This window comes from Sceloporus occidentalis, unplaced genomic scaffold, assembly GCF_023333645.1.
Source record: "Sceloporus occidentalis isolate IW3139 unplaced genomic scaffold, rSceOcc1.0.p SCAF_2, whole genome shotgun sequence".
Classification (NCBI taxonomy): Eukaryota; Metazoa; Chordata; class Lepidosauria; order Squamata; family Phrynosomatidae; genus Sceloporus; species Sceloporus occidentalis.
Window position 1 is genome coordinate 29,363,101 of NW_028316982.1, and position 19,265 is coordinate 29,382,365.

The following is a 19,265-nucleotide window of genomic DNA, read 5'->3' on the forward strand; positions in this document are numbered from 1 at the left end:
GGGAGTTCACAGTGTTCAGAGAAAAGTTCTGAAAAATGGTCTTTGTAAATCACAAGAACAAAAAAAGGGAGAAGGACATCATTTCCACACCTTAAATAACAAAGTTGTATAAAATGCATGTTGTTGGTGTTTGCCTTCCAGTTGTTTCAGATTTATGGTGATCCTAAAGTGAACCTCTTTTATTGGCAAGCTTTGCCGTCTTTTGAAGCAGAGAGACTTGCCTAAGGTCACCCAGTGGGCTTCCGTAGTCGAGTGGAGATTCAAACTCTGATCTCCAGAGTCGCCATCCCAATGCTCAATCGACTACACCACACTGGCTCATGAAATGCAGGTTATATGTGGTTATAAACCTGTAATGGTAGACTCCCATGTGAAGAGAGAGAGATTCCCATGTGAGTATACCATATTGGGCTAATCACAAATACAGCAGCCTTCCTTAATGGTTTGCCCTCTGTTTTGAACTACAGCTTCCTAACTATTGACCATGATAGTGGTAGCTGATGGGAGCTGAAGTTCCAAATATCTAGAGGGCTGTCTTCACTGTGCTTCTGCTCCGCATATGACAATTTTTAATCAGGACTGACTGTGCAGAACTATAGAAACTCAAGTGCATCATATACACTGCTGTTTCCAAATCCATAGCATAGAGAACCAGCTGTTTTCATTCAGCCTTGACTGGCTTCTGACCCTGCTGCTACAAAAGGAAAAGAATGGGCAATGCTGTAAAGGAGGCAAGATTTACAGGGACAAAATTAACAGACAATGCTCCCTCTCCAAATTTTGTGGTTGTGAATTTAACTCCTAATTCTTACCAGGAGAGGGATGGATTTTCCCAGCTGCAATGTATTCTTGCCTGTATTGCAAGATATGGGGGTCGGGAACACGGCTCGTTCTTAAACAACAAAGGCTTACTAATTTTACAAAGAGGCTACTCCTAGGAGAGATGAATGCTGATAGAACTGATGTGGATGAACCAAATGTGCTTGCAACTTTGGATTCAGTTTGGGGTGTGTGGTTTGTCGGGACAGCTGAGAGGAGCACTTGCACTTCACAACACTCATGGTTACATCCACTTGTAATCTGCAAATGGAAGATTGAAGCTTTTGGCATGCTACTGTAGATGCATGCAAGAAGCCAACAGGAGACTTTATCACCCACCACTGTTATGGACATGTTGGGCTCAATAGTGGGAAATTCCTGGGAACTGGGAAAGGGTGGCTGAAAACTACAGCAGTCACATGCTGAGAGTTGGGGCAGAACAGAGCCCCCTGCTGAAGCCATCACAAAAGTTTACTACCGAAGAGGAGTAGAAAGAATGGGTAAAGAACTGTTGGGGATTTCATTCATTTATGATGAACTGTTCACAATTTGGCTTTCTGAAAACCCACACAATTGCAGTATACAATTGATACTGGCACAAAGATGAGAAAAGAAGAATGAAACTGTTTCTCATCCTTATGAATATCTGCTCTTCAGAAAATTGTACAACTCTGCACATTATGTACATTTATAATACATTATATTAGTTAAAGTTAAGTAATCCGAGGTGCACTAGCTCTGCCTATAAACTGCCAAGGGAAAAGCATGTTGTAATAAAAGAACATTTAAAGATGATAGGAATAATTTTTATCTGAATTTGGCCTACCAAGCAAAGTTTTGTTAACTGTTTCAGTCTGATATTATTTTGTTGCAGAGAGGAGCTGTTTATTTGTTGGTGATTAGCATTTAAAAAAATAATGAGACTGCAGACTTGTCTTTTTAAAAAAAAAAAAAAAAAAAAAGCACAATAGATACTGGATGCAATCCAGCCAAGGTTTCTGTTATTTTAATGGGAGTACAATGCATGTTGTTTAATTTATTCTGCTGGAAAACCTCCCCAAAGAGATCACATTTGATCAAGAAAAGACAGCTCTTGTTTCCCCTAATATCTCCATTGAAATCAACAGGATTTCCTTTTGAGCAAACACACATATAATTGCTTTGTAAATTTTGCTTGGCAGTACAATTGTATGTATATATTTTTGGAAGTAAGTCCTGCTATATCCAACAAGGCTTTCTTCCAGATCTACTATGTTTGTATAGGATACCAGCCTAAGTAGGTTTATCTTTGGCTACACCTCTCTTTCGATTTTTATGAATGTGCAACTGACCAGTATAGTTTGTCTGTAAAATCCTGAAATAATTTACAGACATAGGCTCCAATCTCTGTAATTCCTTCACTATCTATCTATCTATCTATCTATCTATCTATCTATCTATCTATCTATCTATCTATCTATCCATCCATCCTATCTAATCTATTGGGGAGGGGGTGCCTTTAAATGGAAAGCCCTTTTGCTGCCAGAGCACAAACGAGGGTAGCTAACTAGAACTCAGTTCAGCATCAAAATGCAAATGGGAAAAGCAAAATCTGAACGTACACATCCTTGACATACAGCTTTGGAAATTCTTTACACTTGAAATTATGTTTCTTTACCCTAAGCTTTTTAACTGTTTCTGACTTTTTGTTCACTGAAAAAATATATCTGTACATCCCTCTTTTAATTTCCAAGTATCTAAAGCTTAGAAATCTTTTATTGTTTCTTTACATGTATATTTTCACTGCATAAAGAAGTACTGAGAAAAAGGAACCTTAATGGGGGCATAATCCACTGGTAAATTCTACATAGGTCCAGAGGACTTTAAAGGCCAATAAATAGTCAAAGAACTGCTTCCGCCAGCGGAAGAGGGGGTCCACACTCCTTCCTACAGCCCCCCTCATGCTTAAAACCTACTCTAGAAAGCTAGAAGATTGTGGTGCCCCTGAGGGTTACAAGGAGGGGGTCGTGGATGGGAGGGTTGCAGAGGACAAGAAGAAAGTCCTGTCATTTGGTACATTGTTGTCCAGAGTCCAATGTTAGTGCCTGCTGTGCACATCTTACTCATTTCAATGATGCTTGAACCTGAGAAGGTCCCGTTCGATTGTGCTCATTGAATGGAGTCAAAAGTGAATTCAAATTCTCCAGTTGTGGGGGAGAGAGCAAAGTTGATCTCAGCTGTCAGAGAGATCAGCTGTGCTTTTGAATCTCAGTGGAGCACACCACCTTGAAGAATCTAGTAAATCATAGAGACTGCTGAGTAATTCTAATTGTAACTTGATAGTATTGACTCAGTACTGTACAAGGTACAGAGCACTATTTTAATCATGCAGTCCAGTTTAACCATGCAATGCTTTAGGATCTGTAGTCTTTCTTGCTGTAAGGTTTGTTGCCCAAAATATTATCAATCTCATTCACAATGTGGGACGTCATCTTCGGAAGAACCTGTGGATGTAAGAAGCACACATATGTTTTATTCAAGGTTATTATGCGGTCTCAATTAAGAAAAAGAACCTCTCCAAAGAAGAGCAAGAAAAATTGGATTCTATTACATGTGGTTTACAAAATTAAATTGTATAGACACTTGATCAATCACTGCTTCTGAATGGAGAGAAGTTTTATACTTGCCTGTATGGCACCAAGATTCTCTATTAGTTGCTCTGGGTTGGAAGAGCCAAGGAGAACAGAACTCACACCTTCATTACGTAGACACCATGCTAAAAATACAGAAAGCATATGGCTGTTCAGGATACTGGCTGGTATCCATAGCAAGCAACATAATCCAGGGCCCAGTTATGATTTACATCTATTTTAAACCATTTCAGTAATTTGTCCTCTAGACAGAATTGTAATGTAATTGCTTTTCACTGCTGTAAAAAGTGTTTTTAACTACCGTATATACTCGACTATAAGTTGACCTCATGTACAAGTCGAGGTCAACTTTTGAGGCCAAAATTGTTGATTTTTACAAGACCGGTGGGTAAGTCGAGGCAGGGACGTAGCCAGGATTTTAGGAAGGGGGGGTCCAGACTAAGTGCTCCCATTATAATGGGGCTTGGGTGCAGTGGTGCAGCAGCACAAACCATTCATTTTTCTAATGGGAGGGAGGGGTCCGGACACCAAGATCCCCTCCCTTGGCTACCTCCCTGGTCGAGGGTCAGATTTAAGGAGGCAGCCCAGCTGGGAAGAGGCTGAGGGGCAATCATTTGCCTTCACTGCCTCTTCCCAGCTGGGTTGCCCCCTCCAGAGGCAAACCAACTGGGAAGAGGCTGCAGGGGTGATGGATTGCCTTCCCTGTCTCTTCCCCACTGGGTTGTCCCTTCTGGAGGCAGCTTGGCTGGGAAGAGGCTCAGGGGATGAAGGCCTGCCTTTCCTCCTATTGCATTGACCCATGTATAAATTGACCCAGGGTTTTGTGGTGTCAAATTTTTGACCTAATTTTTTTGACTTATACATGAGTATATACGGTAAGCTTTTATTTTAAATTTTGTAAGCTGCTTTGCACCCCGTGATGGGAGAAAGGTAAGATGGAAATAAAACAAAACACGCACACACACACACATTGCTGATTTTACTGAAGTAGCAAGCAGTGCCATCTAATAATATATATTAAACTGCATAAGATCCAAAGAGAGCAAGTTTTTTTTAAAAAATCCTCAAACCTTTCTCCTCATCAATAGAAGAAATAAGTAAGTAATAAAGCGGGGGGGGGGGGGAGCAAATTCAGTAACTAACAATTTGATGCAGATTCAGGACAACTGAAATGTCATTTTCTAATATTGGCTAGAATTCACTATGGCAGTTACAAATGCATAACCTGGAGTTATGCACTCCAAAGGCTAATGGTTATTCCAGCTCAGACATCAGAAGGGCTGCCAGACCCAGAAAAACCCAGAGGAGTGAACACAAACAACCACCCAAAGGTAAGGTATTTTTACCATACATCAAAGAAGTCACAGACAGAATAGGGAAACTGGTGAGGAAAAACAACCTCCAAATGGTTTACAAACTGACCAAGAAAATCCTGCAAATGCTGCACTCACTGAAGGACAGGAGAGACCCTCTCATGTCTGCAGGAATTTACTGCATACCATGCAGCTGCAGACAAGTCTACATAGGGACCACCAAATGCAGTGCTCAAACACAAATCAAGGGGACACTGCAGACTGGGTCAGCCAGAAAAATCAGCAGTAGCAGGACACATTATAAACCATCCTGGACATAAAATACTGTTTGAAAATGCTGAAATTCTGGGCCATGCCAACAACTATCTGGTCAGAATGCACAGGGAAGCCATTGAAATACACAAGCACCTAGACAACTTCAACAGGAATGAAGAAATCCTTAAAGTTAGCAAAATTTGGCAAGCACTCCTGAAAAACACTAAAATAAAGAGCCAGCAAATGCAAATGAAAACCACCCTGGGTCAGAGTTTCCCAACAGACAATTGGTCTAATTAAACAGACACAAATCCTCTTTGCATATCCTCCCACCCTGAGGCCTTGCAATCCAGCAACAGAACAATACACAGATTAACATGGAAATCACTCCTCCCAACCCAGGTTCACACAGTATATCTATACCCCACTCACTTCCATGCCAGTATTCTCTGAAGTTGCCAGCCACAGATGCAGGGGAAATGTCAGTAACAAACTCTTCTAGAACATGGCCACATAACCCCCCAAACCCACAAACAATTATGGATGCTGGCCATGAAAGCCTTTGACTTCACACTCATTACTGTTTCGTATTCACAATCCCTCCATAGCTCCTACTTTAGGGGCTACTTCAGGACTGTGAAAATTTCCCAATACCCACTTACTGACAAACATCCACTGTAATCAATGGGGGGGGGGGGTCTGTTCCCTTGTCACAAGGCAGTAGCTGACTTATGTTTTCACTCGCCATGTGAGCAATCTCTGCAGCAAGGAGGATTGTGGCGGGTATCCTGTTTCTGGCTGTCATGATGGAGATCACACATGAGAGGAGGGGGGAATATTAAATCAGCTGCTTCCCAAGCAACTGGGAAACAGACCCATATCAACTGCAGCTGCTGCTGACTTCTAAGTGGGAATGGCAATGGGGATTGGGTCAGGATTCACTACATTGTTATGTAGCAACATAATCCAAAGGATTTCAGCCATCAAAATTATTTCCATGCAGTAATGGATGATAGGTGAATTGAATCCTGTTTTGTGTACTGTATCTTATTTTATTAGCTTTATTTGCATCCTGTGGCTTGCTTTATTCATGGAAATATTTGGTGTAATCAAGAAATGGCCTTCATTTTTGGCCCAATTGTAGATTATAAGATATTTTTTCCTCTGCTGGTTTGCAAAATTATAAAATCAGTTTCCCAGTTTATCATCATCTGTTTTTTAAAAAAATATTTCTACAATAACTGCATTAGGGGATGGGGGGGGGGGGGGGAATTGTCAGGGCCAGAAATTATATCCCCAAGTCTACCTGAACTTCATAAGATGATTTATCATCCTCTACCCTATCATTTATATGAAACATTTAAATGGTGTCTTTTGCAAGGCAAGAAAAGACAGCACAGTTAAAAATGACAAATGGCTTCTCTTGAATTTTGGTGCTGTGTTAGCTATATTTCAGCAGCCTGAGTCAATCAGAGCCACACAGCTGTTGAGAAGGAAGCAAGCAACCAGAAGAGGCGTTCAAGAAAAATAGCTGTCCTGCTCATGATTATTTTATAGAGATTGCCAGCTTTGTGGCTGTTATTCGTAGAAATGAAGATGGTTATCACCTAAAGAGGCTGAAAATAGTTGCCTCTAGGATGCTGCATGGTAGTTGGATGACTTTGAGTTGCACCTGTGTGCCAAGAGCCTCTCAACCACACTGTGTGAATGCAGTTTGGTTTTATTGCCTTTATTGATCCATTTAAACTGATTTTTAATTTGTTTCAAGTTTTAATAAATCTTTCATGGCTCAGTAATATTTGGCTTATTTGATTTTACCACCAGCTTCCTTGAGTCCAATGTTTGAAAGAAAAAAAAGTGAGATAAATAAGGAACAAAATTTTAAAAATTTTGGCAGAAAATTTGGAAGAATCATTTCACTTTGCCTGGTGAAAGAGAAACTCTGCCACAGTTTCTCAGAAGTGAGTCTCACCTTTGGCACACAGCCTCTTCCTTTATTTGTAAGAGATTTTGGTTGCTTGCATAGCTTCAGAATTTTTACCTTTTTTATTTTTGAGTACACTATCCAGAAAACCACCCTCTTCCAGGCAGCACAGACATGCTGGCTGGGGGATTTTGGGAGACAATGGCCAAGAACAGTGCAATCTAAGTGTCTGCTGGCAGAGTTATATTATGCAATCGCTATACGAATACCAATGTAGTACAATGTATGCGGATCAATAGTTAATGCACATGACTGACAATCCATTATGCTGTTGCAATGAACAATGTGCAAAGATAATGTGTATGTGTGTGTGCATGTGCCTTCAAGTCGCCTGTCAGATTACAGCAACTCCCTCAATTTTATAGGGTTTTCTTGGGCAAGGAATATGCAGAAGTGATTTTGCCAGTTCCTTCCTCTGAAATCTAGCCTACAGCACCTGGTATTCATTGGCAGTACAGAGGCAATATATATTAGCATGCTACATTGTGTCCTTTAATGTGCTACTTTACACATACTAGTACCACTCCATGTATGCAATTTTCACCTGGATATGACCAATGTACAAGGACTCTAAAAATACTCCATATGTGTTGTGCAATTTGTGCCTCTGTAAACTAATAGAATGCCAGTTGTAGCCTTCAAAATATGTTTTGTAGACCAAACATTTTTTTCTTTTTATAAATCAAGCTGGGGTGTGTGTGTGTGTGCGTGTGCACGCTATCCCTATATGTGGCAATAGCCACAAGTGCGCTGGCAGCCACCAACATTTTGCATTTTCCAAAGTGCCCCCACACCTATTGTTTCTTTAAGGATTAGTATGTGGGGGACTCAGGTGGCCATATTCTCAAAATTATGAAGAAAACTGCAAAGTTGCCTAAGAAAAGGGGGAAAATCTCATGACATTTTTAAGAGGGGAAAAAGAATTTCTGAGAAAATTTGTCTCGGCGCTAGTTATCCTCTTTCAGGATTTTAACACTTTCTCTGGGTTCTTTCAAATATTACATTTCTAGGGGTGACTGTGGATATCTGTAGTCTCTAAAACAGCTTAGAACACTGCTCCTTCCCTGCAAGGCTTCTAGCACTGGGAACATTTTTTTTGTCTAGTTTGGGGAACAGATGGAACTAATGTTGTACTAAACTATATCCTGCAATTTCTGGCAATATTCCCCACTATGAAAGATGCCTCTTCATTGCCTGGTGCTTTAGAATTTATTCTGAATTTCTTTTTAAATTTACCTTAATATTGTGATGTGCCTGAGCATGCTTTCTGTGTGTCCCCCCCCCCCCCCCCCCCAAATTATATTTTGGAGCATTCCTGGCTGTCTGCATTTCCTGTTTTATTATCTTGATGATTACTTGTTTTCAACTAGGCAGAAATTATTTAATTTTACGTCATAGCTGCCGAAAGTAGAAAATTACTCTAGAGTGAACTGTCACTTTGGATGTACCCACTGCAACACACAATATTCCCTCAGGAGAATGTACTTTTATTTTTCATTCAGGGACTTAATGGAAGTTCAAGTTATGTTTCATTTGGGGCATAAAAATATTACTCTGTGCTTTGGAAGGTGAGTCAAAGATTTTGTTTGTATAGTATTCATATTGCAATGGTCCAAGAAGAGTACAAACTCACCACAGCTGTGTGGACCTATTGCATGGAGAGCAGGGGTGTAACTATGGGGCATAAGCAAAATACGGATGCCTCCAAATATGAAGTCTGTGCCCCCCCAATGAAATTTTCTTCAGCCCCCAAATTTCTATCATTGCAAAGTGAGCAGTGGCTTACCTAGTATGTTTGACACCCAGGGCAGATCATTTTTTAATACCTTCCTTCTCTCTTCAACAGCCTTTTCTAGGTCAGACAGAGCTGCAGACCAGGTGGGAAAGGAAAGACACCTCCCTCTGAGGTGTCACCCATTGTGGTCCACAACCCCCAAGAGTGAGACATTATAAATCTCTCACACTTACAACACCTATATTACAACACTTACAACTCTTATATTTGTTGTGTTTCCATTCTCTTGCTATTTTTTGCCTGCTTTGGATGCCTGAACTATATTTCTAAATGCTCAACTGAAATTTTTAAGTTATTGCAATGCTGGAAATTTGAGGACTGAAGGAAAATATTATTGGAGAGCAGAGTGATGATCCTCTCATTTTCCCCTTCCTTCTCCATCTGTGAAGAATCAGTGAGGGCCCAGTACCAGATAATTGCTTTGTTTTTTAAAATTTCCATACAAATTCAGATGAAATAGTTTCCACAAGAGAATAGGCTCACAATACTTGCCCAGTATGGCATCAAGAGCAATCAAGACCAGAAAAATAAGGAATGGACAAAGAGAGAACTGCAGAATTTCTCACCAACTGCTAGCTGAGGTAGTGTGCATCCAAGGCGCTCTGCAATAGGAAAGAGATCTTTCAGCTTTGTTTGCTGCTTTCTCCCATCCTCACTCACAATCTTCTCCTTCAGCCACTGGTAGCACTAGCAGAACAAAACACAATTAAGATATTTAAGAAGTAGGCTGGGCCAGTTCCTTTGCATTAGATAGCCTATGAACAGTCTATGGCATGAGAGTCCTCTGGTATAATGGACATTTTATTACAGGTGGAGCTGATTTGGTTCTTTGCTGAATCCAGAGAAGGTGAAAGCAGGGTAGATATTCAAGCTTTTGCCATAAAAACTTGGTGATTACCTAGGAATTCTTTAGAACAGTGGTTCCTAACCTTTGGTTCTCCAGATGTTTTGGACTTCAGCTATCATAATTCCTGACTGTTGGCCAAGTTGGCGAAAACTTCTGGGATCCACGGTCCAAAACAAATGGTAGACCAAAGGTTGGGAACTACTGCTTTACAGGAATCCCTTAGATGGGGAGGGAGATGTGAAAATGGTAGTCTTAAGAGAATGATAGATAATAACTAAGAGTTAATATGTGTAGTGGTTTGAGCGTTGGACTACAACCTGAAGACCAGGGTTTGAATCCCCACTCGACCATGGAAACCCACCAAGAGACTTTGAGCAAGTCATAATCTCTCAGCCTTACAGGGAGGCAAAGGCAAACCCCTTCTGAACAAGTCTGGCAAAGAATGATAGGGTCACCATAAATCAGACACTATTTGAAGGCACAAAAGAAGATGACACTGACTAATCTGGATAGCTAGTTTAGTAGTAGCTAATTACTCTAAAACACACAGCAGTATTGTTTTTCAAGGTCTAGTGTAATGATAGACACCTGTAAAATGTGGAATGTCTCTAGACTTTCTGCCACACTTGCTTTTTCCATCCCCCAAACCCATCATGTACTCTCCTTTGACCTAAAACCTTGAATCTAATCAACAGAATAGAACAACAAAAAAGAGTTTTTTAAAAATAGTGGCTGAGATTCGTAATTGGGAAGATGTAGCTATGTTACCCTTCAAAATCCTGTCTTTGAAGCCTCACAGCCCTCTTCTCCAACATAGCCATTCCAAAATGCTGGGGAGGTGGATAGTAATGATGTCTTCAGTCCTCTTTTAGTTATGGATCATATTGAGACATACAGCTGCAGAGACTCCTCCAGGGTCCTGTCAGAATCCTGGGTCTGCTATCTCAGCATCTCCCACAACTGGGAGAGCTCTGGGCACATCATTTACTCACCACCTTGATCTCCAGCACCTCAGAAATGACTATGTTGAGGGGGGCTGCAAGCTTCAAAGATAGGACTTGGGGTGCACTTTTGGTTGTTGCAATTCTACAATGACTGTATGTGTGAACTGGAATTATTACAATGTCAGGCCTAAATATCCTAAAGGCACAAGATTTTGTCAGAACTTGGGAGTTAAGCAAGGCCAGCACTACTTAGTACTTAGATGGCAGACTGCCAAGCAATACTAGGTGCTATAAGCTATATTTCAGAAGAAGGCAATGGCAAGGCACATCTATGTATTCCTTACCTAAGGAAACTATGGCCTTTTACAGACGGGCCTATTAGTACGTACCCTGTACATACCAGGGTTGCCCGGGGGTGTCTATTCTAGACGCCCCCAACCCTAGTACGTACAGGGTATGTACAAAATGGTGGCGCCCATTCTACATGGGCGCTGCCATTAGGACGTCACGGCTGTGCTGCCTCCAAACGGAGCGGCGCGGATGTGATGTCCTGGCGCTGTGGAAGGGCACCTGTGGCACCCTTTCCATGGCACTGGAAGGAGCTCCGAAATGGAGCTCCTTCCTGGGTTTGTGTCACTGGTGCAGCCTTTACATGGCTGCGCCAGCGATACAAAGGAGAAAGGGGCCGAGCGGCTCCTTTCTCTGCCGCTGTCGGGTGTCCTTGGGGCATGAAGCCCCAAGGACACCCCCTTTCCAGGCTGTAGGGAAGCGGCCTTTTGCCGCTTCCCCACCGCCTGGAAAAGCAGCGGATGAGGGCCTCAGGGCTGCCCCATCGGGGAAAGGGGTGGATACAGGCTGCCCCAAAGGGGTGGTCTGTAAACCGCCTATGAATCACAGAATCATAGAGTTGGAAGAGACCTCATGGGCCATCAAATCCAACCCCCTGCCCAGGAGGAATACACAATCAAAGTACCTCTGACAGGCAACTTGAAGGCACATACTAATGAAAGGAAAATCTGCAATTGTCATGATAAGTATTTTCTGCATTTAATTTATGTGCAACCCACCCACTCTTCTGCACACATATAGTGACACAAACCTAAGCTTATTTTACTCTTAGTAAGAATGAAAAATGTCATCAATTTCCCCCCACTGGCAGAGACTATGATTTTTTAATGCTTTTCAATGACTGTTCACATTTTAAGACTTTTAATGACATTTTTACAGAGGACTTTTTGTGTGAAATACATTATTGTGCAATATACTTTTTTGTATGAAATGTGAAGTTTGGAAAAAACTGGATTTTTGCACAAAATACCCTTTTTTGGTTTTCATGCAGAGGTGAAAAGGGGATGATGAGAATCAAGGTGTCTCAACATATCAAGATATCCTTCCTCATTGAGGATAAGAAGGTATGTGGATATTCTTTTTATCCCTCTTGTATACATATCTGAAATACTGTACAACATTCATGCACCCAATCAAGTGGGTTATAGTTCACAAAAGATTATGCCAAAATACATCTGTGAGTTGGCAAGATGCTACCATACTATGTTGTTTTTGCTTCACCAGATTGAACATGCTACTCCTCCTGTAATGCCCTCCATTTTATTTTCTAAAGCAATGTTACTCAAAATGGTGGCCCATGGACTGGTGCCAGTTCATGAGCCATCAGTTGCTAGACCTGGAGTTTCCAGATGAGAAAGAAAACACTATAGCTAATGGGCAAAAATATGATATCAATCACTGGAAAAAATAATAATGTTGGTCTCCTACATCAGATAACGTGCGAAGCACTGCTCCAGAGAAAAACTAGGAATCTTTTTGCTGTTTCAACATCATCTATAGTTTAGAAGTTAATACTAAGCTCTGTCAGCAGGCATGTTTTCTTTCCATTTCAGTTAGTTGTACAAAACCTTTATTTGTTTCTGTATTCTTTGCTGCAGATTGTTTTCCCTTGAATTACCTAATTCTTCAGTGATGTTTTCTGGCTACTTTAGAATATATTGAGCCCTGTTTCTCCAAAAACATGTCAAAGTTCAACTTTGCCCTGTAAGTAATCTCAGGATTTTGTTAGTAAAGCGCTCTGCACTCAAATGAAAAATGGCTTTTCAGCTGCAAGGAAATCTGGATGCCTGTTACTAACAGGATGTATTTAGGTTTTTATTTCATACACAAGCCTGCAATAAATTTGAAGCCTATTACTTCAAAAGTATTTTTTTCCCACAAGACTGAAAGAACATTCATTTACCCAGTAGTTTCCAAACAATGCTATTTGTGCCTTCAAGGGTTTCCACAAAGCATTACTTAAAAAATAATAATCCTATAATGAGATCCATCCACTCTCCTTCCCTGACTTTTCCTATATACTGTACAACTCTCTTCCTGTATGCAGCAAAGAACCATCCTAACACAAATTTTCCTACATGGCCTGAAGTCCAAAGCTGAGCTTGGAAAAGTTAATTTTTGGACTAAAACTCCCAGATATCCCAACTAGCATGAGAGTTGTTGTCAAAAACATGTCCTGATGGACAGCATATGTAAAGGAGGGCAACCAAAATGGTGTAAGGTCTGGAAACCATGCCCTATGAGAAAAGACTCAGGGAGCTGGGTATGTTTAGCCTGGAGAAGGGATGGTTGAGTGGTGATTTGATAGCCCCGTTGAAATATTTGAAAGGATGTCATATTGAGGAGGGAGTAAGCTTGTTTTCTTCTGCTCCAGAGAATAGGAGCCAAAGCAATTGATTCAAATTATAGGAAAAGAAATTTCAGCTCAGCATTAGGAAGAACTTCCTGACAGTAAGAGCCATTTGACAATAGAACAAACTCCCAAAGAAGGAGAGTGTGTTTCCTTTGGGAGTTTCAAACAGAGGCTGGATGGCCATCTGTCAGGAGTGCTTTGGTTATGTGTTCTTGCAAGACAGTGGGGTGGACAGGATAGCCCTTATGGCCTCTTCCAACTCGATGATTCTATTATTTTTTCTCTTTTTTTTAAACTTGAGGATCACTTTGCCTGCTTGTAAGGAACAAAACAGCCTGTTCACCTGTCTTGACACAACAGAACATTGCTAATCTGTCTGAATTGGATGTCCGTGTTAAGCAGCTGGGGTGCAGGGTCTCAAGGTGGGTCTTCACTTGCCAGAATACTCTGGGCTGCCCATTTTTCACAAATGAAAAGTATTTGCCGTCACCACTGCAAAGAGAGCCCAAAACCCACAGCAAAGGTGAGTTGTTTTAAATGTGGATTAGGAGGTGAAAGCCCCAAATCCAGTGTTGGCATTGTAAGTACAGTCTGGACTCGATTTGGATGCAGGGAACCTGAGGGGAATTTGGGGTAAATCATCCAGGTAGAAAAGCCCTCATCAACCATGGCAATAATGTCCTTGCAATACAGGTCTTCCACTACAGTTTCTTTTTTTAAAATAAATCTCCCTGAGAAATTTCAGGTAGAAAGACTCTCCATTTCAGAGGAAACAAGAGTATTCTTCTCTTCCACACTTTTTGCCACCATAATGAACTCAGAAAATCCTTTCCTCTTAAGCATGGGAAAAATACCTTTAGAGAAGCCCTTGAGCTTTCTGGAATTCCATTGGCGTATTTCCCTGAGATAATCCCACAGGCCAGCGGAGACCATGTCATTGCTCCAACTCCTATAGAACAACCAACCAGACAAAATGACACAGAAATAGTCTGAACCAAACATTGTAAATGTTACTTCCTGACTACCAGGCTGAGAATTGTATGGCACTCCAAATGTTGTCAGACTCCAACTCCTGGAGCCACAGCCAGACTAGCCAATGGTGAGGTTAGCGGAGATTCAACAATATAGAATCATAGGCCTGTTACAGACTGCCAAAATAAAGCTGCTTCGGGTCTCTTTGGAGGTATGCTATTTAAATGATGCATGGGTCCTAAGAGTCCGGAGGTCGCGCCAAAGCCACACTCCATTCCTAAGCACTGCAGTGCAGCTTTGGTGCAGCTTCCAGATTCTTAGGACGCATGCATCATTTAAACAGCATACCTCCAAAGAGACCTGAAGCAGCTTTATTTTGGTAGTCTGTAACAGGCCATTGACTTCTTTAGTCTGACATGCCTTTAGAACTATTGTTTTTAAATGGAAAGGGCTTTTAAGAATGTTCTGCATTGTTTTAAATTGTGCTGTTTGTTAAGCCGCTTTTTATTTTTTAAGTGCATATTTCAAATTGTTTTAATATTGTTAATAGTTTAATAATCCTATGTTCACGTTGACCTTTTGTATGTTTTTAATTATGGGATATTGTAATAATATAATTAGTCAGTTGCCTTGAGTCCCAATTTTAGGGAAAAGATGGGGAATTGATGATGATGATGGTGGTGGTGGTGGTGGTGGAAGTAATGGTAATAGTACTAGTAGCAGCAATAATAATAATAGGAAATGGCTAAGGTAGTGCTCAGTGCAATTGTATGCATATTTGTTTGGAAGTAAAGCCTACTGCTACAATGAGGCTGATCTCCTCTTGAATTTATTAGAGATAGATGTTTTGGGGTAGAGAAATGAACATAGTAAAATATTGTATTTACACATGCTGCTGTGTTGGCCCAGGGCCAGCCCTACCATTAAGTAAGGGGAGGTGATGGCTTAGCGGAAGATGCAATGTGGTATGGGTGGTTGGTGGCTTCCAAATCTGTAAAGCATTCACTCCACTCCAGATTTGAGTGTTTTTAAGATTTAATGTTTTAACTTTATAAATGGTGTAATTGTTTTTAAAATAACTTACATTTGTACTTTTATTGATCCCTTTGTATAGTTTTTAATCTGTATTATTTTAAAGATGTAGTCAGCCACCTTAAGACTGATTATTGGAAGAAAGACAAGATATAAATAATCACCACCACCACCACCACCACCACCACCACCATCATCTTGGCCAGAATTCTCTATTGTGTTCTATATTATATAACTTTACACATACTTAGCTATATAGCAAAGGTGTTAATGAATTGCAAAGATGTGTAATGGGACACCAGTATGTCAGGTCCCATTATGCACTGGGTCCCAATGCACAATGACCACTTTACTGGCTCCCCTATATAGTAACATAAAAGCATTATTATTTATTATTACCCTTGTCCCTCCACATTTGCAGATTTGACTTTTGTAGATTTGATTATTGACGGATTTTATTAGTATGATCTGTCTAAAAATCTCTAGTTCTTCCAGCACAAGTCTATGGTCAACGTTATCTAAAAGTCACATATCGGACCTAGAGATTCTTAGAGAGAACACCCCACTAGGCATTTGCAGCAGCACCAGCACAATTCTGTGGTCAATGTTTGGCAGATGTTGACACAGAGGTGCACTGGAGGACCTAGATTCCTAGAGAGGTATTCTCTCAGGTAAAAACATAGTGTTTTTATTATTTGCGGTTTTCCCATATTCACGGAGGCCCTGTGCCCCTAACCCCAGCGAATGTGGAGGGACAGGTGTATATTATTATTATTATTATTATTATTATTATTATTATTATTATATTTATTTATATCCCACCCTTCTCCCAGGACTGGGACTCAGGGCGGCTTATAAGATTAAAAACAATACAATTAAAAACATACATAAATAGTACATTAAACCTGAACTAAATTAGTAAAATAATTAAAACAGATTCCAAGCTAAAATATTAAAATCTTTAAAAAGATCAACATGTGTAAATTACATTAAAACAATAAAACACCCCAGGTCATTCTTTAAAAGCTTTCTGTTTTGAATGTTTTAAATGCCTGTCTGAAAAGGAAAGTTTTCATCTGCTGGCAGAAGGCTATCAAGGAAGGGGCCCTAACTAACATCTGGGATATTGATCTCTCCAGGGCTATATACAGTATCGCTCCCAAGCGTCCTCTCAGACCTGCTTCCAAAAAACGGCCTTGGTATACAGAAGATCTTCGGGCCAGGAAGCAGGTTTTGCGATGACTAGAGCGCAAATGGTAGAGACATCAGGCCTTAGCCGACAAGACACTCCTGGACTCTCTTTTGAAGGACTATGGAGTGGCGATAATCACAGCGAAGAACTCGTTCTTTTCTGCGCGTATCGCATCCGCGGAGTCGCGTCCGGCAGAGCTGTTCAGGGTAGTGAGGGAGCTTACTCAACTCCCTCCTCCCCTGAACCCTATTTTGGAACCATCGAAAGCCTGCTGAGAGGAGTTTAACAACTTCTTCGCGGATAAAATCTCTCGGATAAGGGTTGATCTCGACTCCATTATTAGTTCAGAATCTAGAGTAGAGGTGTCCAGAGCCTCTGTGGACTTGGTTAAACTGGATCACTTTGAGTCTGTCTGTACTGAGGATGTGGACAAGATTCTTCGAAGTGTTAGGAAGACGACTTGCTCTCTCGATCCCTGTCCTTCATGGCTGACAGCTCAAGGGGGAACGGTTGTGACTAATATGTTGCACCGTATTATCAATACATCCTTCAGGGATGGGCAGTTTCCATCTACTTTGATGACGGCCATTGTTAAACTTTTGTTGAAAAAGCCCTCCCTTGACCCCCTAATTCGGAACAATTATCGGCCTGTCTCGCTGCTGCCATTTTTAGGGAAGGTGATCGAGAGGGCAGTTGCCTTTCAGCTTCAAGGAATCTTGGATGAGACGGATTATCTGGACCCATTTCAAACCGGCTTCCGGGCGGGCTATGGAGTTGAGACTACTATGGTCGCCTTAGTTGATGATCTCCGTCTGGGTATGGACAGGGGGAGCGTGTCCCTGTTAGTGCTCTTGGACATCGCAGCGGCCTTCGATACCAAAGACCATGGTATCCTTCTGGGTCGCCTGAGGGAGTTGGGTATAGGGGGCTCTGCTTTGCAGTGGTTCCGTTCCTACCTCTCGGGCAGATTCCAGATGGTGGAGCTGGGGGACTGTCGCTCTGATAGGAGGGCCCTGACATCTGGGGTCCCTCAGGGAGCGATTTTGTCCCCTATGCTTTTTAACATTTACATGAAGCCACTGGGAGAGATCATCCGGAGATACGGGGCGCAGTGTTATCAGTACGCTGATGACACCCAAATAGTTTTCTCTGTGTCTCCGACTGATGCAGTAACTAGGGATGGCATCTCTCCTCTTAATGCTTGCTTGGAGTCGGTAATGGGCTGGATGAGGGAAAACAGACTCAGCCTGAATCCAGAGAAAACGGAAGTACTGGTGATTGGCTCTCCTGGCCCGGGTAAGGAAATTTTTCCACCTGTCCTAAATGGGGTCACGCTCCCTGTGAAGGACTCTGTTTGCAGTTTGGGGGTGCTTCTGGACTCGTCGCTTCACCTTACTGCTCAGGTGGATGCGACGGTCAGGAGCACCTGTTATTGGCTTCAGCTGATACGCCAACTGCGACCCTTCCTTGGCCGGGAGGACCTTGAAACCGTTATACATGCTCTGGTAACCTCTCGATTAGATTTCTGTAATGCGCTTTACATGGGGCAACCCTTGTACCAAACCCGGAAGCTTCAATTAGTGCAGAATATGGCTGCTTGGCTGGTTATTGGATGTTCCAGGGCCAGCCATATAACACCAGTCCTAAAAGATCTCCATTGGCTGCCTATTCGCTTCCGGGCTGAATACAAGGTGTTGGTTATCGCCTATAAAACCCTAAATGGCTTGGGCCCAGGGTACTTGGAGGACCGCCTCTCCCCATACAATCCGCCCCGCACTCTCAGGTCGGGTGAAAGACATCTTTTAAGAGTTCCAGACGCTCGATATGTATCAGCTCAGAGGGCTTTCTCTATTTCAGCCCCTCAGCTCTGGAACTCCCTCCCCAATGAGCTCCGTACTTCCACCTCCCTCGATGCTTTCAAGAAGAACTTGAAGACTTTTTTGTTCTGCCAGGCTTTCCCCCCGTGAGCCTTGTGGTCATTCTCTTCCCCTTGGCAATGTTTTTGTGTATTCCATTCTACACAGCCACTTGTATAGGGTGTTGTTGGTTTTTACTGTTCTTAATTGTTAACTTTGTATTATTGTCACGCTGATGTTTTAATTGTCTTACTCTTTGATGTACACCGCTGTGATCGCTGGAATAGTGGTATAGAAATAAAATTTTATTATTATTATTATTATTATATTCTGGTCTCCCTGGGTAGGGAGTTCCAGAGTGTAGGGACAGCCACGGAAAAGGCCCTCTCTCATGTCCCCAACAACCATGCCTGTGATGGTGGTGGGACGGAGAGACAGGCCTCCCCTGAGGATCTCAGAGTCCGGTCTGGCTTGTATAGGGAGATATGGTCTGCCAAATAGCCTGGACCTGAGCCATAGAAGTAGCCCCTGGCTGGATATAGATGTTGAGGAACTGCCAAATTCCCATATATGTAGACATAAGTTTCATACAGGATTCCAACCAATAATAATAAGTTTGAACTTTAAGAGAGGTATCCAAATAGGTTCATCACCTTGGGTAGCTCCCTTAACGTTTGAACCTAGCCCCACCACCACCATCAGCGTGGATTCACTGCTATTGTAGTCATCAGCCATTGCTGCTGAAAGACACTGATAGCAGCTCCCTGCCTGTTCTTTCTGTATCCACCAGACATTCTTCTCTGTTTGGTGTGTGTGTATTAGAGCTCTATGTAACACACAACCTGTTATGTACTCCCAAAACTATCCTGGTGCCTTCAGGTGGGTTGCTAACACATCTCCAGTCAGCTTCTATACAGAGAAAGAT

General features: G+C 41.8%; 1 protein-coding gene across 1 annotated transcript in view; it reads right to left on the reverse strand.

Moving 5' to 3' along the window:
- Window positions 1–2,287: 2,287 nt before the first annotated feature.
- Window positions 2,288–19,265, reverse strand: part of KCNAB1 (potassium voltage-gated channel subfamily A regulatory beta subunit 1) — a 201,960-nt gene continuing 184,982 nt past the window's right edge. Inside the window, exons 11-14 of the mRNA XM_089508985.1 lie at window positions 14,143–14,237; window positions 9,363–9,483; window positions 3,486–3,574; window positions 2,288–3,302 (exon numbers count right to left, since the gene is read on the reverse strand). Coding sequence (XP_089365111.1) covers window positions 3,213–3,302; window positions 3,486–3,574; window positions 9,363–9,483; window positions 14,143–14,237 — 395 coding nt within the window. The 3' untranslated portion in view covers window positions 2,288–3,212. The remainder of the gene's footprint in view (window positions 3,303–3,485; window positions 3,575–9,362; window positions 9,484–14,142; window positions 14,238–19,265) is intronic.